General features: G+C 44.3%; 1 protein-coding gene across 2 annotated transcripts in view; it reads right to left on the bottom strand.

Annotated features, from left to right (window-relative positions):
• LOC135378900 (F-box/LRR-repeat protein 7-like) overlaps nt 1–26737 on the bottom strand; it is a 42143-nt gene that overhangs the window by 982 nt on the left and 14424 nt on the right. Inside the window, exons 2-3 of one of the 2 annotated variants that reach the window (XM_064612068.1) lie at nt 25147–25999; nt 552–654 (exon numbers count right to left, since the gene is read on the bottom strand). In XM_064612068.1, the coding sequence (XP_064468138.1) occupies nt 559–654; nt 25147–25999 (949 nt within the window). In that variant the 3' untranslated portion in view covers nt 552–558. Of the gene's footprint in view, nt 1–551; nt 655–25146; nt 26000–26737 lie in introns of those variants that run through there. The other variant, XM_064612067.1, reaches the window with a different exon arrangement.

Raw genomic sequence — 26737 nt, forward strand, 5'->3', positions numbered from 1 at the left:
GGCGTATGCCGGCACAGTTCCCCTGAAGTCGGCCCGTGGACGCAGCTATCCTCCCCCCGAGCGGATTCCGCTCGGTCTTCCACTTCACCCTTTCCTCCTCTCCACCATCTTTCCCTTCCCGAGAAACATGCCGCCTAATCAGGCAGGCAGACCTCTCGGGTTCCTCCCAACGACACTCCTCCTCCTCCTCCTCCAGATAAACCAGGGAGTGTTGATTTTAGACAACTGTGTCCCCCTGCAGTACAGTGGTGGATTGATGCAAGTGTGATGATTCAAAATTAACCAAAATGTCTTTTAAGCATTGAACTCTGACTCTGCTTGTGAAGTTTGAAGGTGAGTCATAATAATGAGAAAACTCGTTAAAACCAAAGCAAATTGATTTTCTTTGAATTTACTCTAATAATCTATTAAGCTATGGACTTTGAACTGATTGTTTTGCTAGATGCTGTATGTCTGAAAATCAGAAATTTATTTGATGTAATTGGGCACATTATGTATAATAAGGCCTTGTGTTTTGGGGTTAAAACAGTTGATGCCTGTTTTTACCTCCAATTTGCATCATTGTTGCTCGGGGTAAAACCTGAAAGTCATCCGTAATTGCAGGCACCGGCAATGTGCTGACACGCTGTGCTGATTAGGCACCACGCTGTTCCTCTGAAATGAAGGACGTGTAATGTATTTTTTTACCTGATAATTTTATATTCTACTGGAGATACACGTATGCCAATATAGCTCAGCTGTCCCCCATTTTACAGCTCATGAAATAGAACCTGATTTTTACCACCTTATTTTTGGAAAAACATAAGACCCCCCCACCCAAAAAAAAAAAAGAAAAATTCCTATGCTACAAAGTGGGACAAGGAGGTTTCAATGGCACAAAATATACGAAAAATTCCAAAGATAACGTTTATTCATGAGTGCTGCCCAATTTTATTCCTTCCAACAGCGCACAACTTGAAAAAAGTGGGAGAGAGACATAGCGTACCTATGGTCCTCTCAGCACCCATTAAGTTAATCACTCTCTGTGCTAAGGTAAATGGTTTCCCTGCAAGAAGGGGCTGCTAGATTTTCCACAAGAATGCCTCGGCAGAATGTGGTGTATCGCATTCCGTTAACATGCGGGGGAGTATATACAGGCCAGACTGGGCGCTGTATTAACACTACAGGTTTTCCCGGCAATTTTAATCCAAGTGCCAGCTAAATTAATCCATGCTCCATCAAGTTTGCATGACACGTGGATTAATTTAGCTGGCACTTGGATTAAAATAGCCGGGAAAACCTGTAGACTTAACGAACATAGGGCATTGGTACGGAGCACCACTCCATCAGGACACCTGGCCCTTCACTGCAAGGCCTGTGGGTGCTCCCCGCTATTTAGTGATACCACAATAGAGGGTGTGTTCAAAGCGCGCGTTTGCTCGAGAAGATCTAGAGACCTTCTTAATCACAACGTCAGAGGAAGACCACTGTGTGCACAGACCTCCTTTCTCTCTCTCTTATCAGCCGAAATGGAATATCTTGGGACATGCCCGGATCGTGTGTTGAGCATCTAGTTTTTGTTTTCCTATTGTGATAAGGTTTTGTCACATTCCTTGTGTCTTGTTTTGTATTTAAAGGAGTACAGAGGGCCATCAAAAAAAAAATCAGATTAAGACATCTGATGAAAGTGTGTGTGTCATTATACCGAATAGCGCGAAAGGTTTTGATGTGTGCAATTTGTTTCCCAGAAAAAAACTCACATAAACATAGTTCCGCGCGTTCACCCTTAACTCGCCACTCCACCTATAACGAGGATGAGGAGGTATGATACCACGTCACCGATGACGGCATAAGGAGACTCGTTCTGGTTTGCCAGTCAGTGGGGGTCAGCACCTTGTCCCTTTGCCGCCGTAAACCTGTTTTGCCAGTTCTCCCGGAGAATTGGGGATAGAAGGAGCGGCCGAAGCATTACCGAGCAAGGAGAAAGGCTTTATTGGAACCCCGAACAGCCGAGTAGCAGACAACATTTCTCTAGGCCAATCAGCGAGCGTTCTCCTTATAGCGTCAGCGCGAGGTTCCAGGCAGATCACAGGCTTCTTCACCACCGTTGCGCACGGTCGCTTTTTGCGGCGTATTTTAAATTCAATTTCTGCGATAATTATGACTCTGTGGTGTAAATTACTTCGCATGGTGCATCTTACTGGCCTACTTAACAGTTTTATAGGAAGAAAACTGGGTGTTAAAAATGACTTCTGTGCTACTTTAAACCTGTGTAGCAAGTAAACTTCTGTTAGTTGAGAGTTAGCAGTTCGTTTGTGCGCTTCCTTGTCCTTGTCCCTGGCTGCTTTCTGTGTATCATTATATACTGCTACCAACTACCCCGCATTTCAACGCTCATTCTCTTCCTACAGGCCTAGAAGTGTATATGAAAAAGTAGCAGTGGTCCCATTTGGAGAAGCTCCGCTAAAAGATGTTAAGAGCTCATCTCATCTACAAGCTATCCCAACGAGTATCCCAGCAAGAATCGCACAGGTGCACATGTCTTTCAGTACAGTGCTTGCTGAGGTGAGTGAAGACACCACAAAGACAAGCAGGCACATATCCAGGACAGGTTTTGGTGTTGGGTACCACACATGTGAGTTTGATGTAGCTAATTGTAGTAATACCAGCTGTTTCCCAAAAATCTCCCAGCTGAATCATATATTCGGATATGGCTGATGCTATCGAAAAACTTTCTTTTTAGGAAACATCCTTAGACATTGGACATGAGCTAGCCAATGAGTGGCTCATTTGCATACACTTAATAATAATGATGACGTTGATGACGCTTTTTTTACTATGTGCCCAAGAACAGCCTTGAGGGCATTGGTGTTCTCACAAAGTTCTACATAATGCTGAAGACGACACATACCAAGGAAATGGAGAATACACGTGCAGCTTATGTAATACGCACGCAGCTCATAGAATATATATAGAATAATGTTGGTGGATAAATTGCTTATAGTATCTAAAATTACAGGCATATCTTATATCATACACGTATTGTACATTACAGATGTGTGAAACTAGAATTAAATAAGAAAAACTGCAGGATGTCAGGGAGAAAAAAAAAGGAAATAAAAGTCAAAGAATTGTTGGTATAGTGTTTTTATCATGCATAATTAATTTAGATAAGGCTTTTATCCATGTGCCGTGATTTTGCCGTGCATTATCACCTTTTCTCTTTTTTTGTGGGGGGGCCTTGTTTTGTGAATGAAAAAAAGCCACACACAGTGTATCACATTGGAAGTATCTCAGTAGGAAGTAACTGTAATAATTATTTTTCAAAAACAATTGGAGTTACAGTTACATGTTCCAGAGAGTAATTAAATTTGTTGAATTACAGTGTAGCAGTTGTAACTTAAGCACTGTTACAGTTAGCTCTGTTGAGTGTTGAGGTACATGAACTATACCTAAGGCCCCTGGTTTTCTGCTGCAGCAAATTCAAAATTCTGCGGCACTGACTTGTACATTCCACGATTTTCCGTGGCAAGGAGTCAATGGCTTCTTGGAAGGGGAGACACTTTATTTTCTTGGATAATGTGGGAACAAAAGATATTTTATAAAATTACAGATTCAAAGCACTGTTTTGGCTCAGCGTTACATAAAATATGCATTACATATGTTGTGTTCTCCGCTGATGCGGTCTGTCGTCTGCAATCATTTTATACCTGCTGAACGATCTTTCAGCATCTACAGAGTTTATAGGAACTTTATAGGAAGGAGTTTACAATACATGCTCTGGGGAAGTTACATCTTTAGGACACCCTTTTTGTTTCTGAGCTGTAGGCATTAGGAGTCATTAACTTTTTAAAGGCTACCTTCCAGACATCAAATCAAAATCCCCCGTGCCACCACTAAACTGCACACGGGAGGGACGCCGCCCCTTCCTCAGGCGAAGCATGCACAATAAACTTGGGCTGACGTTATCTTAAGCTAAACTATAATGTGTCTGTGTTGGTCCTGGATCATGGGCAATTTCGTAAAGCAGGCTTCACCTCATGCAGGGAAGCGTCAGGTGAAGCCCGCTTTCGGGAGGTGTCTTTCATATTCGGCGAATCGACCTCTACCCGACGAACGTCATCATGACGTTGGTAGGCAGACTGAAACCGAAACAAATCGGAAGGGGAGGGCTGGGTTCCACGAACGGGCATTTGTTCGCTGCCTCCTTTTAAAAGAAAAGTAGGACCTAAGGTCGCGTCCCTCTCAGGGACCATCTCTGTGGCTTTCAGGCGAGACCTTGTTCGCCCCTAGCTTCGAGCGTAGTTCAACTCTACCAAATTGGTGGCGCTGTCGAACACCATATGACGTCGAAAGATGAAAGTCACTGAAAAGGTTAGCCAGCTGTAGGACTCGAACCCACATCTTCTGGATTACCGGCCCAGGGATCTACCAATTGAGCTATGATAACACGCCTTCTCACCGACTTCTCAGCACTACGACGTCATTTGTTTTCAAACAGGGAGAGGTCTATAGTCGGATATTCGGAAACCCGAATATTGGGTGTTCGATTCGCGAGTCGAGCACTTCGAGTGATTGATTTGAGAACTCGAGTATCGGCACGCCCCTAAAGATAAAGGATTCCATGGAAATTCCGTGCCAAATGAAGGATTCCGCGATGAATTCCGGATTCCGTGAAATTTCGCGGAATCGCGAAAAACCTGGGGGCCCTTAACTACACCTTCACTGCAATTCAGGGTGTTTATTTTTATTCGCTACAGGATTTTTATTAAAAACTAGAAAGAACTAGCAAATAGATACAGTTCTTGCAGTTGAGTTCTGCAGCCAGCCTGACACCCCCTTGAAGAAAGTATGTAACTGCAAGATGACTAATTACCTAAAATTCATTAATTAACTCATTAATTAGGGGATTTCAGACAAAAGCGGGAGATCAGAATGAGTGATCATCCCAGTTGAAAGCCATTCCACGTTTGAAAAATCATGAAACATGTACGTGCACGAAGATATCTACCCCCGAACTTTGATATGCAAATGAGCCAAAACTGCAGCAACCTGGAACGCAGAGGGTATAGCTCTCATTTCACATCAGAGGGCCACGTGATTTGGAGCGATGGAGATGATTGGAGTAGGTGCGAAGGTGATGCACTTCTTAGGCGCGCTTTTTCAGTTTCAGCTCATTTGCATATCAAAATTTGCGGATGGATATCTTAACTCAGGTGTGTGTTTCGGGATTTTGTAAACGTAAAATGTAAAATGGCTTTCAACTACGATAGTCTCTCCCTCTGACCTCCCACTTTTGCCCTAATTATCCCCTAATTAAGAGTTAATTAATGAATTTTAGTTGATTAGTCATCATGTAGTTGCATACTCCCTTTGAGGGGATGTCAGCCTGGTCGTAGAACTGAACTGAAAAAAACTGCATCTATTTTGCTGTGCTAGCTTTCTAATAAAACTTTTGTAATGAATAAAAATAAACACCCTGTATATACTTACCTTTGATGTACGGCCTTATATTCTTGCTCCTATACAGTAGTTGAAGGAACAAATCAAGAGACTTGTGCAGTATGGTGACTAGAAACCTGTGCTCACTACAAACACAACAGTACCTGAATTAAGGCTGAAGAATCACCACAGAAGCATGTCCATTGCAATCTCGTCTTTCCGAAAGAAGCTGGAGTGGATGATGTGGTGAAAATTGACAAACATCTAACGTGAGGTTCAGGGAAGAAGTACCTCAAGTAGTGAGGTACTTCTTTGTAAGATACTTCTCTGTAAGGCAGTCTGCAACTTTCCCTTTAGCCAATATTTTGAAAGTTAACTCGTATTAAGCGTGTTAAAGTTTAGTCATATCTAATTAATTGTTTAGGCACAGTGAAGAAATACTAGAGAGTACAATAGATGACTGTGAGCAGTCCTCTTTTCAATCTTAGTGCATGCAATATAAGTAGGGTTCCGGGTTTTCTGATGTATCAGAAAAAATCAGAATAACATATGCCATTAAATTTGAACCAACTCAGATTTATCCAAAAAACATTGCATTTATGGGTCTAAGTATTGTATAAGTGGTTAAATTCGTGGGCTCAATAATTCGCGAATTTTTTAGGAGCCAGGATCAGGCAATTATTCGTGGAACCACAGTGCATTGACCCTGCACGAGGCGTCCCTCCCAGGGCCTCCACCTTGAAAATCCAGGAAGAAGTTGACAAAAGGTATCACAACTGGGTAATAACCCGTTGCATTTGTCTTCCTTTTGAGCCCTTCTGAATCAGAGGGCTGAGAATATGGGGTCCTTATACTCTGCTGGTATCGGGGTCATTGCCGAATTGCCATGTCTCCCGTCATTCCTGTCACCGCATCGAGCAGGTACGATTGGCATTCAGTGCAGCGTAATAGCGTAAGAAACCATAAGCATAAGTTGCCTCAGCGTCCTGGGTAAAATTTCTCACATATTTCGTTCACATATTTTTCTGTCATTGGTTCGAATATTTTGCGGAACTTTAAATTCGCGAAGAAAAGAGCGCTCGCGAATTTCGCGAAAATTACTTCCTCACAAAAATTACTACTTATACAGTAATTGAGAACTAAGCAAGAAAGGCCACCCATACCCTGATAACTGGTTCAATGGGTTCGTCTCTTCTTGTGTCGAGACTACCTCACATTGCATGTTACCAGCCCCCGCTACAAGGAAGGGTGGTGCAGCTTTCTCTCACAAGGTATCCATCCTTGCCTTGGGGTACTTTGCCATTGAGTCACTGGGATACCTTATTTAGTGACACTATTTGACATGAGGGCATTCCGAGAGCATTCCCAGGTCTGCTTGGAAAACGTCCAGCACCTAGGGTTTTCCCTTTTCTGTGAATCGTGCTTTCCTCTCAACGTAGACAAAGAAACACGGATGGCATACAAATTGTCTTCATGAAGCTTCATGAAAAGCGGATGCATACCGTATTTATTCGATTCTAAGGCGAGTTTTTTTTCGCAAAATTGGAGCCCAAAAGCCGCCCCCCGCCTTACATTCGTGACCGGAGCCTTCCGTTACGCGCCATCATGCAACCGCAGGCATCCTCGCCTCGCCTGTCCTCTCCCCTTTCGCCCACGTGACCGTGGGCGCGCAGCGTCTGGCGTCTTCCTGTAAAGTTTCGTTTCGTCGTCGCGATATTGCGGCCATCGGCACTTCAGTGGTTCTAGTTGCGACTGATTTCCACCGTGATTCGCAAAACGATTAGCGATGGCAACCCGTTGTGTGCACTACGATGCGGCTTTCAAGAGGAAGGTTATCCTTGACGCTGAAGCCTTAGGCAACTGTGCAGCGGGAAGAAAGCATAACGTTCCGGAGAACAATGTGCTCGCGGGTACCGCCGACGTCCGAAAGTTGCCCCCATACATCGCGTTTAAACGCAAGACAATTCCAGCGAATGAATCGTTTCCGAAGAGTGTCATCGTGCGATGTTAAGAGAAGGGGTGGATAACAGAAAAACTCGTGTGAACAAAGAAAACACGGACTACTCGCACGCCGATGACTTGTCAGTGTTCTGTATGCAATAAATGTTGTTCTAGTCTTCCTTACGGGTGAGTCTAAATTTTTCCCTAATTTTAATAGCTAAAGTGCACCCCCGCCTTAGAATCGTGACCGCCTTAGAATCGAACAAATACGGTATTCAGTTGCTGAGAGGAGACTGTTGTTCCATTCTTTGACGTCTCGTGACACCCCTGGCTTGCCGGACAACACCCCTGAACAACTGACACTCTGCCCCCATCTATGCTGAGAACAGTTGATCCAACGTTTGCTTTCCGCGTGTCACGAAACACCTCTTGTCAAGATGCTGCAGTAGTTCATCGTATGCTACTCGATGTGGCTTATACAGTTCAGTGACGTTACTGCTTGAGACAAGTTGACTCTCCCAGATACTGTCACTGCAGTGCTCTACAAGATCTAGAGCACGTTCTTCTTTCACATTCTTTTCATTGCCCACACTACCAGCATTCCCAAACCTCACTCTCCGTATCTCTTGATCAGCTGGACTCTGACCTCCTCTCTCTACCAAAATTGCTTGGTCCTTGGTCAAATCCAGCCCACCAAACACTCTGCTCTCAAAGCTCTTTTGACATTTTTGGACACCATAGGGCTTTGATCCTTATTGTGAAGGGGCTCATTCTTTCATTCCCCACATCACCACCAGCAATGGGGTAGAGTATCGCCCCCGGCAATGAAATTCCCCATTCATCATCTCTAAATAAAGTTGTTGTTGTCTTTGTGAAAGGGCAGCTTGACATTGCAAAACCAGACTTGTGCGTAACGCGTTACTAGTAATTGCGTTACTTGTAATCAATTACCTTTTTGAGTAATTTTTCGAGTAATCAGTTACTTTACTGTCAAAGTAATTTTTCGAGTAATCAATTAGTTTTCTGAGTAATCGATTACTTTTCCGGCAGAGATTAGCTTATCTTTCAGATGTTCTGCCCCAAGTCAAGCCCCTGGTGCCATCAGCCTTTGTTGGGCTGTTCTACTATAGCAAGCGGAGGTCATTGTAATAACGCTCTGGAATTTCAGTCTCTCTCTCCCCCTAATCTCTTCCTACACCAGTGTGATGGTACCTGAAGCTTTGGAGGTTTAGTGAGTCACGGAGAAGTTCCACGCAATGCTCTTCCACAATCGGGTCAACGTCTTCCCAGGCGTACAGATCTCCTTGTCCTACGTGCTTTTGTTTGTCTCGTTATTTCAGCTGTTCCGCTGTTGAACCTTTTTTTTTTTTCTGAGGCACACAAAGACGGTTATAATTTGCGTGAATGCAGAGTAACGACCGAAGTAACGCGTTACTTTTCTACTCGTCACTCAATTACATTTGAAGTCGAGTAATTGGTAACGGTAATCAATTACTTTTTCCACAGAAGTAACGGTAATCAATTACTTTTTTTGAGTAACGGGCACAAGTCTGTGCAAAACTGACATCATGATCGGACACAAGTGGAAGCTGCCTATTGATTATGTACAGGAGTACCAGGATTCTGAGGTGTTCATGTTGCCAGATGATTGTGACACAGATGTCATTGTTTGCAAGTTTTGCAGCATAACAGTGAGCATTTTTGAGAGGCAGCTTCTTGTTTTCTTCACAAATATGACGTTACACAGCTGTACATTTTTCTCAGACATTTCGGATGTTAGCAGAGTTATGAAAGATAAAAGACGAAAAACTATGAATTCTCGGAACATAATAGAAGCATCGCGCTGTTTATGGACAAGTCAATAAAACTGTATAATGAACTCCAAAAAACACCCTCCAAATACGCCAAAAAATAAACTTCAAAAACCTGGAACCCTAAATACAAGAAACGAAGAACTCTCGGCTCACACAGCACACAACTTGTAACTCGGAAGTCGGCATACCGGAACTGTACAGCTGGCTCGCGTGTGTTGCATGAGCAGGTATAACATGCAGATATAAGCTTTCTTCATTTCCTGTGCGCTTTTCTGGCTCCAAGCGGTTTAAGCAATCCTACCACCGGCTGTGCTGTCTGAGGTTTTCCCAGGGTTTTCCCGAACAGACGAATGTTGGCACAGTTCCCCGTGAAGTCGGCCCAGGACGCATACTGACCCCCCTCGGTACCCCCTCTCGTTCCTGCTGTCCTCTCTCCATCTGTCCACATCTGTACGCCACTCACAGCCACAGTTGTTTTTTAGTGCTAACATGGAATTTAAAAAGAAAGAAAGAAGGAAAGACTCCTCTGGCTTTGAACATAGGCTTTCACTTGGTGAGGCCAAGTGAAGGCATAGCTACTTTTGAAATATGAGTGAAAAAAGTAATATAATTAATTATGAAAATGTAGCTTAGTGATACACATAGACTCTATTCCGCTGTAAGACTCTCCAGGCTGTGCATGTATAATTTAGATATCTTCCTTACTGGGGAGTACTGGAGAGTACTTCTCTTGAATAGGCAACAGACAGCACGTATTTTTAAGCACCATCTCACATGACGTCATAGCATTCTGTTTCAGTATAATTTTGGCAGTAAATGTAGCATTTCTATTTCACATTTTTAGTCTCCTAATTGACCACAAGGGGCAACCATCATTTTTGCGCAAATTTTTAATCAACCAGGAAATCTACAAATGGAGCAAGATAAACCTATAATTTTTACAATATGCTTTACAAATTTACGCTTATCTTATTCATATTGTTCTTTTATGAGCGGAAGGCAAAGTGCCTTTTGCAAATATAGAAGCCACACCTAAAACATGGCACCTAAAACAGTTGATGGCATCAATATAAGGTACAGCTATGCACAATATTTATTGAATTTTTATTCGTCATGTAACAACATTAACATGAAGGCGCACGAATGTTACACATACTGGAACGAAAAGCTTCAATGACACTGCAAAAATGAGTGCAAAATATGTGTGTATAACATTTTGTGAGAATGTAAAAAAAATGTTTAAGAAAAATAAAAAAGGAAAAAAATGTTAAATGCACGACAAGATATATGTGTAGGCACCCTGTTGTCCAAAACTACATACATACATGTCATTTCTTGCATGGTGGAAAAGGAACATGCATGGCACACACTGGCAATGGAAGTCTTTGCTCTCACCACTATTAGGACAGGAAACAGTGATTGCAATAGCTAATGATAAGAATTAGAGGTATGAAGATGTTGCAAAAAAATGAGATGAAAAATGTTTGAACAAAAGATTTTTTTTTTCGTGTTGATCTTGTGAAAAACAGAGAAAATGCTTGAAAAGTAGTAGTAAGTAGTACTAGAGGTAACATTGCACTTGAAAGATTCGTTGCTTTTGTGTTGTCGGGTCCGAGAGGAGACCAGAGCTCAGTGGCACTGAGATTACGTTTAACACTAAGCGACCTGGTTCACTGGACTTCACAGAATTTCACACCTATAAATTAACGTTAAGGTGCACCCTGCAAGTGTCGCTTGCAGCATTTAAAGGGACAGTTCCTAGCATCAGCTCGTGAATGTCTTCGTGAATAGTGTATTCCCTGAGTTACTGAATCCCCGCTTCGCTTTTTGCCGACTCGAGAATAATAATTTATGATCTGTGTTATAAACCTTTCGAATCCACGCAGTCTGAAATTGGAGTGCAGAAAGACATGTGCGTGAAGTCATGGTGAGGTAATGTTGGCATTCCTGTGGTGCTTGACTCGGATAAGCTACAGATCACAGCACACTTTGACGGCGGCACTGCCTTGAGTACATGAGCCACAAGGACCAGATTGTGGCTTCGCTGCCCAAACCTAACCTAAGCTAACCTCACTAAAGTAACCTAGGCTAACTTGATCTAACCCAACGTTGGGCATACCCAATATCGCCTCCTCCTCCTCGCTGCTGCTGCTGCTGGTAGAAGTGTCGCTGCCATAGTTTAGCCCCTGACCCCGTTCTCTTGTGCTGCAGAAAACGCTATGCAAGTAGACCATCTAGCTGCCTGCGCAGCTTCCAGATTCCCTCTCTCCCCTATTGTCCCTGGAGCGACCTCATTGGTCCCTGCCCAAAATAGAGAGGTAGCAGCTCAAGGTTGTTTGCACGTAGTTTCCGCTACGAACTCCAAACGGAACACCATGCCGGTCCCTAAATACCCCCTCTTTGCTGCCTTGTGAGTGGACAAACACTTCACCATGTGGTTTCCCCAACTTCACCAACGCCACCTAGATATAGAAAGGCTGCTTACTCGTCGACGTGACATAACGACTCAGCCAATCAGGACTGTGTTTTCAACTGCCGTAACAAACCGCGTACCTGCTTTCAGCAGTCGTCGCCATGGGGACGAATCAGTGTCGTCTGCGAATAGTTGAACATTCCCGCATACTAAATGGGAAACAAGGGAAAGGGTGCAGGCTAGCTGGTATAGATCCATGAAGAAGACCGAGAGACACGGACACAGAAGACGACACACGTAGGTTCTCAGACACAGCAATAAATTTATTAGTTCATCTCAACTTAAAAGCTAAAAATCTTCGAAGGGGTGCGAGAGGGATAAAAGACGCATTGCTAACTACGTTTCCCCTGGTGGCAATCTCCAAGGATTCCCGAAACAACCTTCGGTGTGCGTAGGGTTCCCACGCAAGCACTGTAGTGTCCTTGAAGCAAGGCTGGCAAACTTTACAATCCCGTAAATGATCTACCAGTTCCGAAGACCCGGCCATTCTTTCAACATTTGCTGCATGTCCCCTAATCCGGTCATTGAGGCACCGGCGCGTCTGGCCAACGTACACAAAGCCGCACTCAAGGGGAACGTAGTGTATTCTATTCCCCTTGAGTGCGGCTTTGTGTACGTTGGCCAGACGCGCCGGTGCCTCAATGACCGGATTAGGGAACATGCAGCAAATGTTGAAAGAATGGCCGGGTCTTCGGAACTGGTAGATCATTTACGGGATTGTAAAGGTTGCCAGCCTTGCTTCAAGGACACTACAGTGCTTGCGTGGGAACCCTACGCACACCGAAGGTTGTTGTGTGTCTGAGAACCTACGTGTGTAGTCTTCTGTGTCCGTGTCTCTCGGTCTTCTTCATGGATAAATGGGAAATCTTTAAAATAAAGTGCAAAGCGGTCCCATATCTATTTCAAGACCGATTTTCTGGAAAGCGTGTTGCACTTTTTGTCTACCGATTCAGATGTACAGGTTCCAAGTTAACTGCGATCGTTTGCATATCCTTGAATTCACAGAACGGCAAATCGCTGTAGTAGACGATAGTAGACGAATTCTGACGATATATGTGCCCGTAGCAAAGGCGGGAGAGGTGGCAACAAGCAGGCCTTCTGTAGGTGGCGTTGGCTTTGCCCTCTCTGATGTGCAGGGGCAAACTGTTGCAAAGAATTGTTCACGTCTTGCTACAGAGAATATGAGGAGGAGGAGATGTGTGGTCGCTTCCAGCCGTGGCTGCAGGTCCACTGCCTGCTGTCACAAAAAATACGAAATATGTCGATTTCTAGCAAAAGGGGATCGCGACAGGGACACGTTCGAAGTTGAACGCTGCTGCTAGAAATATCCAGTTCGACAACTTCGTGGAACGAATTTTCCCGTTATGCATAGTTGACTAAAACCTAGTTAATGAGAAATTTGGAAAGTCAGAAATACGTAACTTCTCCCTTCTCATTTTACACACGCGTGTAACGAGATTGCAAAGATTCTGTGTTTAAAGGGGAGAGCAAAGACTGCCACACGTGCACCAAAGCAAGATAATTAAAAAATACACCCGCAATCTTTCTAGGACTTGTTCCATTTCGTTTTGTCTCTCCTCTTCTCTAGAAATCATGTACTATAAAAACTAGATGTAATATAAGCCCTAATCCTACAGTATGTACTATGCTTGCATATTCGATCTACGGCACCCCACACAGGGGGGGCCGTGTTTTTGCATAAATATCAAACCAAGCCCACCTGCTCAGAGAGGAAATGACAACACCACGTTGCTACGGTTACTCTTGTATCTAGAGCTGCGCACTGCAAATGTGTCCGAGGTGCAATACATCACAGTTTTCCCGGCGGGGATTGCCAGAGCTTTGCGGGGGGTGAGGGGCTCCAGTTTAAAGCTTTGTGGTGCAGCTTTGAATACCGTATTTACCCTCATATTTTGCGCACCCCTAGTTTAGCACGAAAAATGACAAGAAAATAAAAAATCGCGTAATTTGCGCGGATATCTGGCATGCGGGTCTCAGCGGGTACCTCTTTGGCACTTGCGCAGTGCATTGATAACGTCAGTATTGGGCCTACCGAGAGCCCATATGACCGGCATACCAAAATTTTCAAATTTTGCGACGTTTCAATACCGTAACGAGCATTCCCGCGCAATAAACCTCTACCCGAGAAACATCATCATGACGTTGGTAGACAGACTGAAACCGAAACAGATTGGAAGGGGAGTGCTGGGTTTCATGAATGGGCATTTGTTCGCTGCCCCCATATTGAAAGAAAACTAGGACCGAAGGTCGTGTCTCTTTTCAGAGACCATCGTAATCCCCTCAAGACCGTGGCTTTCGGGCGCGACCTTGTTCGCCACTAGCTTTGAACGTAGTTCAACTCTACCAAATTCATGGCGTTGTCGAACACTACGACGTCATTTGTTTACAAACAGGTAGAGGTCTATCCGCGCACCCCAAACTTTTCCGACATTTTTTGGGAGAAAAAGCGCACAAATTATGCGAGTAAATAAGATTAAATGTGGTGCAACTCTGCCGAGAAACTCCACGATAGTGACACTCTCTTGCATTAGCAGGGTTAGTCGCTCTCAAACCTCCTCACCCTAGTTCTATAAAAATGTCTCTGCAGCACAGCTGGTCCGCAAGCAGTGTGGCCTGGCATATTACGAAAGATTGAAAGACGCCATTGCCCTAACACCAACACAGAAGGAACAGGATTGATCCGTTGCAACGTTCGTGATGCAAGTGTGAAGGAGGCTGCAATCTGCGGTTACCGCACCCCCCATTTCGCCCTCTCGAGGGGCGCGACTCAGCAGTCTGGACAGAGTGGCCAATCATCACTGGAGGTTGTTTGCGGAGACCAATGGGAGGCGACCCTGTATTATCCCTCCTCTTAAAGTAGGAGAGGAGAGGGAAAGCGCAAATGGCGGTTTCCTTCGTGCTACAATCACAAAACTCCGTAACATATTAATTGTGTTCCTTTTGTACTGCTCTTACAGTTATAAATTTTTACACCGTAGTGCCCCTTTAAAAACTCAAAAATAAAAACCTCGCATAAATCGAAAATTGTACGGCTTTATTTCTAAAATTACATTTGCTACGAAACTACGATTAAAAGCGACGTATTGGGCTTTCGTCTTTGGTAATCTTTTCTGGCCCCATCCGCTATGGAAAATAGTTTGGTTTTAACCGAAAAACAATGAATACAAATGATTGTCCGACGAAAGATTGGGCGATAGAGGGCGTTCTCGACGTTGCGTGTGGTAAACTGCAGAGAGCATGCAGCGATGTCGGACAAGAACCTGGGAAAGTATGCCTGCATCTATTATATAATAAGTCTATTAATATATAATTAATTATAATATATATATTAATATTATATAATAAGTGAGCTCTGCTTCCACAATTTAGGTACCACCACTTCGCTTTGGATCAATAAGGTGCTCCTTTTGTGACGCATCACAGGGGCCAATTTTTGTACTGGATTTTGGTTTTAATAGGGAGTGCTGAGACACACAGTTTTGAAATTACTATGTTGCGATTTATATTCGCCGATAACTGCGGAGTAAACCATGTACATGCCAGAAGAATAGCCGAAAGATGCCAATTTCATGAAAATAAATAAAAACCGAAAGCACGAAACCCCAGACAGTATTTGTACGAGGAGAGCAATGACAGCCCGCTCCACATTGTGGGGTAGTGCGGGTTTCATTTCCTCATAAATCAGAAACGACTCATCCGGTGAATTCCGTTCCTTTTGTGTTGCTGTCAAAGTAACGATGCCTTTCATTCTACAAAGAAGAAATTTTTGTACTTCGGTGCCCTTTTAACCGTATCCGCAGCTGTACGGTACATCCATAGCCCTCGAAATGGACTTTTTTTGAAGTTTTTGAAGTCGAGGCCTTTAAGGAGGATCAATTATGAAAGAGACAATTGCACCTCGGACACCACCACATTTACCCACGCCTGTGTATGCGGCGATGTGTAGTCAACACTGTGGCATAATGCCGACAGGCTTCACTCAAAATGTAATCAGCTACCGTATAATAGAGCACTGCACGGGCCACATTAATTTGGCCCGGCCCGAGCCTGGCATTCCTTCGATTATCCCACCCAGGCCCGGCCCAGCCCGACGTCTGCATATCTGGCCCAGCCCAAGCCTGGTAAATCTTTACGTTTCAGGGCCGAGCCCATGCATGCCCGAGCAAATTACAGCCTACCCGGCCCGACCCATAGTGAAGCGGACTGTAAAAGTTTACCGTGGGTTAAGAAAAAGTGGGGTTACACAGTATTCGAGTAAATCTGGGCATATGGGCCTGGCCCGGGCCCCCCAGGTAACGCCCAAGCCCAGGTGCAGTGCTCTACTGTATAGTGCCCGGACATACATGGCACTAGTAATTAGACATCCAAGGAGCAACGCTACAACAGGTTTGGGGCCGTCCTGACAGACCGAGTACGTAACATTACGACATCTTTAGTGTACGGTAAATTTTCACACGTAAGTCGACGATGGACTAGAGAAGGGGCGTCGTGGGATGTAAGACTGCTACAGAAGAAAAAAAACAAAAAAAAAAAACTAATGTGAGAGCAGAGTATGACCATTATACATCACAGTCTCTTTTAAATGTAGGTCACAGTATCGTAGCAGCCATTCTTGTCAGTAAGTCACTGGTCTGATGTACATACAGCCCCTTTTGGTCTAAATTGCAAGAGGCCACTAATGCATCTGTGGTTTGAAATTCAATCTGTATTCTCGTAAGGTGTCTAACACTACTAACGAAATCCAGTCATACCTATTTCTATTGGCAGTCAACGCGAGAATTTCATCACAGGCGGGAGAAAAGGTCGGACTACATCGCTTGCATCACATGTTAGTAAAAATCCAGTATATCTCGTTATGTGTCTCCAGTTTTTTAGTTTTGTTTTTGACATCACAAGTCGAGCTAAGGTGTAGAACAAACTACTCCTCCTTTGAATGATTGTTTTGCCAAATACACCTCTGTTAGCGGTTAATATTTCTGTGTTGCGCTTTGATCCATTTTTGTTTGGTATCAGGACTACAGCTGGAATTGTCTTCGAAAACTTTGTTAGCTTAACTCAGCACAAAAACTTAAGCACAGTCTACCACATCTTACTCTGTGGGATACAGGAACAACAGCAGCAGCAGCAACAACAAGCTGCAGCAACAATTTCATTATGGCAGAACCCAAAAACAACAACAAGCACAAAGAGCCTAAAGGACGATTCCATCCGCTCATGACAGCATCTACATATGGCATAGCACAGAGATGCCCACATAATGTTAACAGAGATGAGAGTTTTTGGTCTCAATGAAGCTGCAGTGGTACATACACTACATTGTAAACCACAGCAGTTACATTTCCATAATCACAGCCCCATAATCAGGGTACACATCATGGCATTCGCATGCAGCAATGACTGCACGGTAAGTGTGCAGTTTCCATTTTCTCACGTGTTTTGCATAGTGATAGCTGAGTACACATGTGGGGGACTCCAACCAGATAAGGCCCGACATTCCATGTAAAACATGGCAGACATGCCTTCAACTTTCAGTACAGTGTGCAGAAGGAAATCATTCCAGGACTAGCTTCAATGTTTTTGCTTGTTTCTGACAAACCACGTGTCCTCACTCAAACGTGACACACAATCGGACGCGCCTTAACCCCCCCCCGCACACAAACATGGCGCAAAACATCACCTGCATGTTACAAAAATCGTGCATGCATTCAAAAAGACTAGGAAGTTGTTTTGGCATTTCAAAATCTCATGAGTGAGGTATCGCTTCCAGAAAGGGGGGCACCGTTGTCAAAAGAGAAAGCGTTGTATTTTTCTGGCACGAATGAAATTGCAAAAGTCATGACCATTTTACAGTTACTATTTTACAGTGTTTCACAATGAAAAACGAAAAAATATTTGAAATTAAAAATTAATAAAAATACGAACTAATTTTTAACTAATAAATTAAGGGGATCCTCGGACAAAATTTCAGCAGTTGCCTTCTGCTTCATCCCGATTTTTTCATGCACGAACGTTACGCTATGTTTTTTCTGTACAAAATGGTGGAGAGCCCCTCGTCCGTAACGTCGCCCTCTCCACTTAGTGCCCTTTCCCTTCCTGATTCCAGTGCATGAAACGAACATTTCTCCAGATCCGTCGCTCTCAAGACAGGTCGACTACAACCGAAATACGCCAGATTCCATCGTGTGCATATTTGTGCTGGTACACTTTTCTTTTTGAAGCTTTAGAAATTCTTAATGAATTAATTTAATTAATTTAGAAGTTCTTGCAGGTGCACCACTTATTCGGGTAACGTGTGGATAAAAATTTATCTTGCGACGCATCGCATGTTTTGTCCTCCTCCACCATTTTGTCCACCTACACAACCCCTTCTCGATCTTTGGCAAAACACTTTCACTCGGTTTTGGGCAAACCTGCGTCATTCAGCACATTTTCGTGTCATTCCACACACACACACACACACAAAACTTTGCTTTCGTTGGCAGTGCGAAAGGTCGACAGCCGTCCTGTCTACAGCTTGTCAACACAGGTGGGTACAAGTTTCAATCGCTGATTTCCATTGAAATGCTATACATTTATTTTGTTACACGTTAGTATTGCTGTGTACACTCTGTCCATGTCACCACAACAATTAGTAAGCACGCAATCTATTCGCTGTCCACTCCTCTTTCACTTCAGCCGAGTCTTTGTCTGTCCAGCTCTGCGAGGTGGCTTCCTTGCGAGTCTCGCGGGACAAGAAAGGAAAAAAAAAAAAAGGTCTGTCGCAGAGATCCGAGAAGTTTGTTTTTTTAGAATGTACTTTCGTGGCTTTCAAATTAATGTATTTGATTAATTGACAATTAGATTGTTGAAAATAACTTAAAGGGGCATGGAAAGACTCGAAAAAAATATGTTGAGAGAACTAGAAATCGGGATTACGCGCTGTGCTCCTTCATCCTCTCACATTAGGGGTGAAGGGTGAAGGGAAGACGCGCCTCCGAAAATGTGCGATGAACAAAAAAAAAGAAAAAAAAAGGTGTTCTTTCACGAATTTTTTGCGGGTGATCTATCGTACGGATTTTTGTTCTGAAAACGGCAGCGGTATCAGGTGACTGAAGGGACCAGATGTTCTCATAGGGACGTTCTTGTAGCTTTTATATAATTAAAAAGTTAGTTGTTTAAAGTTTATTAAGACATTGCCTTAGGAGTTTGCTGGTGCCCTTCACCATATGCTATGTTGCAATTGACTTCATCTTGAAAAAAGTGATATAGTACCTATATATTTTTTTAGAAATCTGTTCGCAGTTAGCTGGGACACACTGTATACGTTCCAAGTGCTTTGCATGTTCCTTTAATTACACTAGTTACATGAAATTTGGTAAATGTCAGCTACGTAAACCACTGAAAAGACGTAACTTCTAAACGGAAAAAAAAATAAATAAAGAGTGAGCTTATCCAATCTCTGAGTTTTTGTAAACAAAAAGCGTGACCTGAAAGAGACACTTTCTCCGTCACTGCATTTTTAAATCGAGTGGTACGTCCAATTCATTTCGTTCATCTCCTGCACCTTGCAAAAATTAAATTCTCAGCAGAGAAAGTGCAAGCCCATGCTACTATTCCGTGGAACACGTCAGTGTGTTCAAAAAATGCCGCTTGAATGAGCAATCTTTGGGTAAGGTCGTCCGCCAATTTTTACACCTCCAAAGGCTATCGCTCGGTGACCACCTGGGATGCGTCACGGACGTGCTAACCTTCGCAGCTATGCCAGCTTTTTGCGTACACACATGCTGTATTGATTGGAAATTGGAAAATATATTGGAAATCTATAGAACTCTGCACAAGCAAAATTATGGGGAAGCCATCCCTCACCGCTACTGACACCTAGTTGCACAAAACGCAGCGCCGATCATACACCACAAGTCATGCCACGTACACATTTCAGTGCAGATTAGAGAGGTTCATTACTGCTAATTTGAGGGGGAACAGCAAAGTTTTGCAAATATACGCAGGATATGCACACAGTGCAAAATTAATGCGACAGTATCAGTTCGAAACAGGAAAACAGGACGGTCACTGTCGGAAAGGCTGTAACAGCATATGGGCTCTTGCGTAACAAAGGTGAAGTAAGTGCCAGCTGTCTGCACAATAACTCTGCCCCAAACCAGGTGAATGCAAACCTGCTAAAGATGGCTGTCTGTTATCTGACAGCACATTTTGCTTAAAGGGGCACTAAAATGCAAAGACAACTTGCTCTCAAATGAAAGTCAGTGTTTCAGTTAGCATAATTCAAACAAAATTATAGTTCGCACAACGCTACCGGTTGGAAGAAAAACGCAGTGAAAACGGAGCCGTCTTTTTGTGGCAACGAATGGGATCCCCCGGGAGGCAAAGATTGGCGGCATCCAATGAGACAGCAGGAGAAGCACGCGCATACCTATCATGGGCGTGGACGTGTGCATTTGGACCGGGTCCAATCGTAGTGTTCCGTTAAACTACTAGTTAAACTACCTGGTTGTAGTTAAAAAGTAGTTGTCAACTACTTGCAGAAATGTAGTGGCAGCTACTAGTTAAACTACTATTTCGAGTAGTTAACTACAGTAGTTAGGTTACTGCACGCGCCAACTACTTCCGATTTTGCCGCAAGCTTTACGGCACGACTGTGCTTCCGACTTTTACCTTGAGCTACTTGTTCGATGAGAATGGAGGTGCAGAGCAATTGTGCTAAATCTTCACTTTTATCGCTGCTTGTGATTCACATGTAGGTGTTTGAGAACACTAAAGAATGAGATTGGTGTTGATGGACAACGCTGGTTAGTTACAGATGTAGTTAAAATACATTGCAGTAGTTACAGAAGTAGTTTTAAATACCTCCCCTGAAAAGTAGTTGAACTACTAGTTAAACTACTCCATCATGAAGTAGTTATCGTTAAACTACTGTAGAAGTAGTTAGTGGCCATCACTGCTAAACACACCGATGCATGACCTGAAATGGCATTCACTGCTTAGCGCTGAAGCAAGAAAGAGCACGGTATAATTTTAATTGTAGCTTCGTAATGTAATCAAAGCACAGAATTGTACAAGAAGAACGAAAATAACATGGCGTGTGATGTAATTTGAAGTGAACTTGTTTTTGGCATTTTAGTGCCCCTTCAACACTGCACCGCACTTACTAGAACATGCGTAGAAAAACGTTTTAGTCAAAGAACGGTTGAAATTCAAGAGAGCTGGAAAGCAGTCCCGCACGTACCAGCCAGCGACTGTCTTCCAGACACCAGGATGCAGCACTCGTTTGTTGCGAGTTACTGAAATCTGCGGCAGAATTTACAGTTGCATGTGTGGCACTCGAGGTGGAAACCCAAGCATAAACGAAGCTTGCTTTTCAACGAAATAGGAGTATTGTTACCAGAAACAAATAATGCGAGTCACATTCTCTGCAGTACAGAAGCGGAACAGAGGAGTTGCGTGTACAACAACAACAACAACAAAAAAAAACGAAACCAGTGGTAACATATATGCAGCACCAGCTGTAACACAAGCTTATTTATAGTTGCAGAAACTGAGACCTGAAACGATTCGAAAGCAACAGAGTGATGCTTTTTGGTTTGATGCAGTCCTTGCACTGTTTAGAGGGACAGTCCTCTGTCGGTTGTAATCATATTCAGCTGGCGGCGGTGCCTTTTCGATGCCACACGCAAAACGTAGTAATAAAAAAAAAGTCAATAAAAAGTACAAACATGCTGCCTGTCTACGTCAGCGCCTGTCCTGCGGTGGCAGTGACAGGAAGGAACCAGTGGGGGTTTGCAGACTTTTAACCAAACACTGACATTGCAGTTAGAGGGTGAGTAACCAAATTAATTGCACTTGCTGGTTAATTCATTGGAAACAGCTAATTTTGATATAACGGCACTATGAATCAACATGCTTGGTCTACGATCGGAACACAGCGTACGTGGCGTAGTGTGTCGGAGTCATAAAAAATTATTTGTAGTGGAATGGAACATTGAATGTGCACATTGTTACCTTCAGAATCTTTTACTGTTTAAAGAAACTGAATGGTGACTAAGAACATCATCCACATCCCTTATACTACCCCCTATCACATAGGCCGTCGAATGCCATTCCCATTGCCCAGAAGGAGGACAGTCTCTGTTCAAAATATCTGTGGCTCTTCTCCAGATGCACTTCCTTTCACATTTCCACTGAATGGCATTTATACCAAAAGTCATTCACTTGTGCTACATAGAGCTACATGGCACCAAAGAATGTCATCTGCAAATTGTCGCAATGATGGAGATTAACCTTTCCTTGGACTGGAACACACCATCCCAAAGTGTTAGGAACACACAACGCTAGAGCACATGCATCCATTTGTTACTGATTTTTGTGTTGTTTTTTATTTGTGTCGCAACACAGATTAATGAGTTGATTAAAGTTAATAAATTTTAGGTATCTGTTCATCTTGCAGTTGCATGCGTTCTTCTGAAGGATGTCCGCCTAGCCGTAGAGTTAAACTGCAAAAACGGCATCTATGCTGATCTCAGATAAAAAAAATAAAAAATACTTCCCAGGTTAAAAAAAACTGTATATAGCTGACAAAATCTCGTGCTGAGTGTTACTGGGAACAAAGGCAGTTCATTGCAAATTGTGACGTTGTCCTTTTTAATGTAAAAATAGGTAAGCTGGTAAAACAACACAAATTGGACTTGGATAATTGTTTAAATATACTTAGTATTTATTGTTATTATTATTACTATGTGTGGTGGCTGTCTGTGCTGCACAACGATAGAATGCCGTCTGTGCCAGAGCGAATGGGTTCTCCAAACTGATTCGGTAAGCGAATGTCATTTTTGCATAATGTCATTCGGAATTTCTTCTGAACGAGTGCAGAGAAGGTTGCCAACACGAATGCCGCCAAGGGAAGATTGTTTAGATGTCCATTTGAGCTTTGCGGGCACCACACGGGACAAACGTTAAGGGGTTGCGAATGGGAATGGACGCAACTCTGAGGTCTGTGACGTCTGCGCCTTGCTCAGGAATGCGTTTAAGGACTTGACGTAGAAGAATGATTCTTTTCTCCCTCTGTATTCTGGCATGCAGGACAATGCGTCCACGATGTAATGAACTGCATCTATGAAAGTGTCTCAACCCCCTTTAAAGCGGCAAAACAATAAAAAATAGGGCGAGACTTTTTTTTAGGTAAAATCCATTCCTAACTGTTACTTCCTCCTGAATCAGTTTAGGACAAATTTGGGTGAATTCCGATCACGTATCACACTGTCACATGTACTTTTAACAGGAGCTTGCGTGCATGTAAGTATACTAGTTGGGTGCACTAAAAAACTACTACGTGAAGCACATTTGCCGTTATATGTTGTGCTCGTCACTGTAAATGGCAGGATATGCATGTTTGAACTTCAGCCGGCTTGTTGAACAGAAAGAAAAGAAGATCAAGTAGAAGAAAAGAAGTAACCCGATAACATCGAAACGTATCACCTGACTTTGCCCCAAATTGCAGATTTGAAGCTAGCACCCAATTCCCCCCCCCCCCCCAAGAAAAAAAAACAAGAAAAAAACAGGGAACCAGGACCCTAAGCGACTGGCCAACTGGAGATCTCACGCAGCCGACCACTTGGATGTACGGCTCACGTCATAGTTAGCTTGAACACTGCTCCAGCCTGCGAAGCTGGAAGAGTGCCGCCCCGGCAGCGCTTAGGAAGAAAACAACGCCTTTGTGACGAGGGCCACCCCTCTAACTGTAAGCAGATTCCAAAAACACCCTCCGCCGTTATTTCTACTAAGCACCACCAGAATTAGCAGGCCCGAATGGTGTTCAAGTTAACTCTGGTGCGAGCTGTACATGTATCACTGTCCCTTTCTTCCCTGATGGTAGCATCGAGACTGACGTAATGCCATCGCATGCAAAAGTCACGCACAAAAGGGATAAACCAATACTAAGGCAAGGCGCAACGCAGGTGCCCGACAATTGATGGGCAGTAAGAACGGCATTGATTTCGCAGTCATTACGTGTTCCCGTGTGGCAGCAAATGAATGGCATTCAGAGTGAATGTCATTGGCTGGAAACAGCATTTCATTTTCCTGTGTGACACAGTATTCACTGAAGCTCCATCAATAGCCAGCTACAAAGCTTGCTCTAACTTTGTCCACACGACGGAGGCAGTTGACAGGAACTGAAGCCACACCTTTTCTTTCTTTCTTGCAAGTGACATTCTTGTCACCTTGCCAAGAGCCTGACTTGGATCTGCCACATCCCTTGGGCGCTCAAGTGCTAGAAGGGTTGTGTTCCCCCCCATTGTTCCTTACATTCTTTTAGATTACTTCAAAATTGGTCGGGACCATCAAAGTGCAAAGACACAGCCGATTAATGACAACCTGCAAGTCTGATATACCTAGCCAGATCCCAAGCAGACTTCGTAACACAAACCTCTTTCTCGTGTGGATGACGTTTTCTTTAAAAGGGCCGCTCAGAACTGCACCTCCCATTTGTGTGATCCTAGCTAATCCACACCATCAAGATCGCATGATCTTTTAAAATGTGGTTGCTCTATGTGACGTGGAAGTGATCTAAAAACTAATTTGTCTTTTTGGGAAACATGACACGAAGGAATATGACTGGTTCCCGACTAGCAGCATTGTTGCACTAAGATTGCCTTCTGCCTTCGGAGCAGAATTTCTGCAATAGTATAAGCCTGGGGGACACTGAGTGGAAAGGCACCAGCGACGTTTCTAGGAGAGAGAGAAATGCTCGTGCACGACAAAGTCACCTACCCCTCATTAAATCAAAATCTGTGAAGACTCAAAAATTGCTAGAAATCTGTAATGTTCACCACAGCACTTGTATTTTGGGTATCGAATTTTTGAGTGACATCAATTTATTAGTGAACTGGAAGTAATTATTATCGTTTCAGTCCAGAGCAACTGACCCATCGAACGTTAATCGCTCAATCGCTTAGATGAGGTAGAACATGCTTATCCTAAGCTGTGGCACATCGTTGTTGGATATTTTTTTAAATTTTATTACATACGCTGTTTGACAGCAGGGTGGAAGCAAAAGAAACGTCAATCCAAGTTTCCAATTCCACACACACACCCCGTGGCAGAGCACCGGCATCAATGTGCAGCCAACCGCGAAGCACATTGGTGTATCTGAAGTGGACTGTCCCTTTAAGCAGTTGCAGTAGTCGGTACACATCTCTTTGGACATTAAAAAACTAAAACGCAGTAAAAAATAAATAAATAACGAGAGTAAAATGACACTCGACCAACCACGAGTCCTAGCGGCAGGAGTTCCCCCGACACAGATCTTGCAGCACATCCCCGTAAGCGGGCAGTGCACCTTCCCTTCCTACCTGGCAAAAGGGTGCTGTGTAGGACAGGGTGTCTGAAACGCAGACCATCACTCGCGCACCACTTCACTTTGACCTCTCAACGTGCAGACTACAGCCCATCGTTCCATCCCCATCCACTCCAACCCCATCTCACCAGAAAGTGGTTGCAGATCTCCCAGAACTCCCAGGGCCTCCTGCGCACACTGAACCTCCGCGTGCGGTCGACGGGCTGGTCGAAGTTGAACCAGCCCAGGTGCGGAAAGGTCGCCAACAGCGACTTGGCCGCCTCGGGCGACACGCACGTCTGCAACAGGCACAGTTCCCGCAGCGGCAGGTGGCCGCCCTTGGTGCACAGATACGACACTCCGACGTCGGTCACCGCTGTCCGACCAAAGTACAGCTTCTCCAGGACGGTGCAGTTCTCCGCGATGGTCCGCAGCGCTTCGTCCGTGATCCGCGTCCCGTCCACGGCGAGGATCCTCAGGTTCCTCCCGTGGCTCACCATGAGCGCGATGCCGGTGTCGCGGATCGCCTCGCACTGTTCGAGGTAGAGTTCGTGCAGGTTGGGAAGCTGCGTCAGGAAGGGAATGTCCGACTCTGACACGCACCAGCAGAAGCTCAGGTCGAGCACGCTAAGGTTCTGGACAGCGAGGAGGGCGAAGAAGCGGTCTGCCTGGAAGAAGGAACGTCGAAGGGACAGAGTCCGGAGGGTGGGCGGAAGGTCTGCCACAGTGATGGACGAGTAGTCGTTGAGGACGGCCAGCGAAGCGTTGTCCACGATGAGGGTGGAAAGGAACGGGCAGCGCCTGCGAAGGTCGCGGAGGGCGTTGGCAGTGAGGAAGAGTCTGCAGTGACGCGGCGACGAGGTGACATGGAGCCGCTGGACCGACGGAGTGAGGAGTCCGGCCAGCTGCTCCATCTGGCTGGCGGTGATCTCCGGATCGCTGGCATCGATGCTGGTCCAGAGGGCCTGGCTGCGAGAGAGGTCGTACCACCTCTGGCATACCCTGCGAGAGTGAAACTGCTTGAGTGGGCGCAAAATTTTATTGGCTGTTCATATATGAGTTGACGAATGTGATCTGCAAATGCAGAGAGCATTCACACAAATGGCACCCTTCTTTTCTCACCTGTGCATCTCCTGCGGGGAGGGGGGGGGGGGGCTTTGTTATTTCAGCTAAGGACACATATCGTCAACAATACATAGAGCTGTTTTTTTGCAACCCACTTCTCCGTGCTTGCTATTCTGGATAAACCACTGGCTTCCAAGTGCTGAGGAAGAACCCTGTTGAATAACCAACCTCAATATCTTTTTTTTTTTACAGTGGAACCTCTCCCATTTACGGATACCTCAAGCTTGTGAGGACACCTGCCTTCAGTAGACACTGCTCTTATGGTGGTCTGTACTAGGGGGGTCTCACTGTAATGTATGGGGAATTAAAAACGCTTATTCAGTAAGCCTTGAAGCATTGAGTTTTTTTCGAGACACCTATGAGGAACCTATCCCAACTGGGACGGGGAAAAAGCTTGTTGCTTATGAGCCCAGCACAAGTTATGCATGTGGAAAGGAACACCTAATATCGTAATTTCACGCGTATAAGCCGCACCGCAGATCGGACGCAAGACACGTTTCTAGGAACGTTTTGAAAATTTTCGGGCAGATAAGGCGCACTCGCAGATAAGCCGCGGGCAATAGACCTCTCCCTGTTTATAAACAAATGACGTCATAGTGTTCGACAGCGCCACCA

Source organism: Ornithodoros turicata, chromosome 1 (assembly GCF_037126465.1).
Source record: "Ornithodoros turicata isolate Travis chromosome 1, ASM3712646v1, whole genome shotgun sequence".
Lineage (NCBI taxonomy): Eukaryota > Metazoa > Arthropoda > Arachnida > Ixodida > Argasidae > Ornithodoros > Ornithodoros turicata.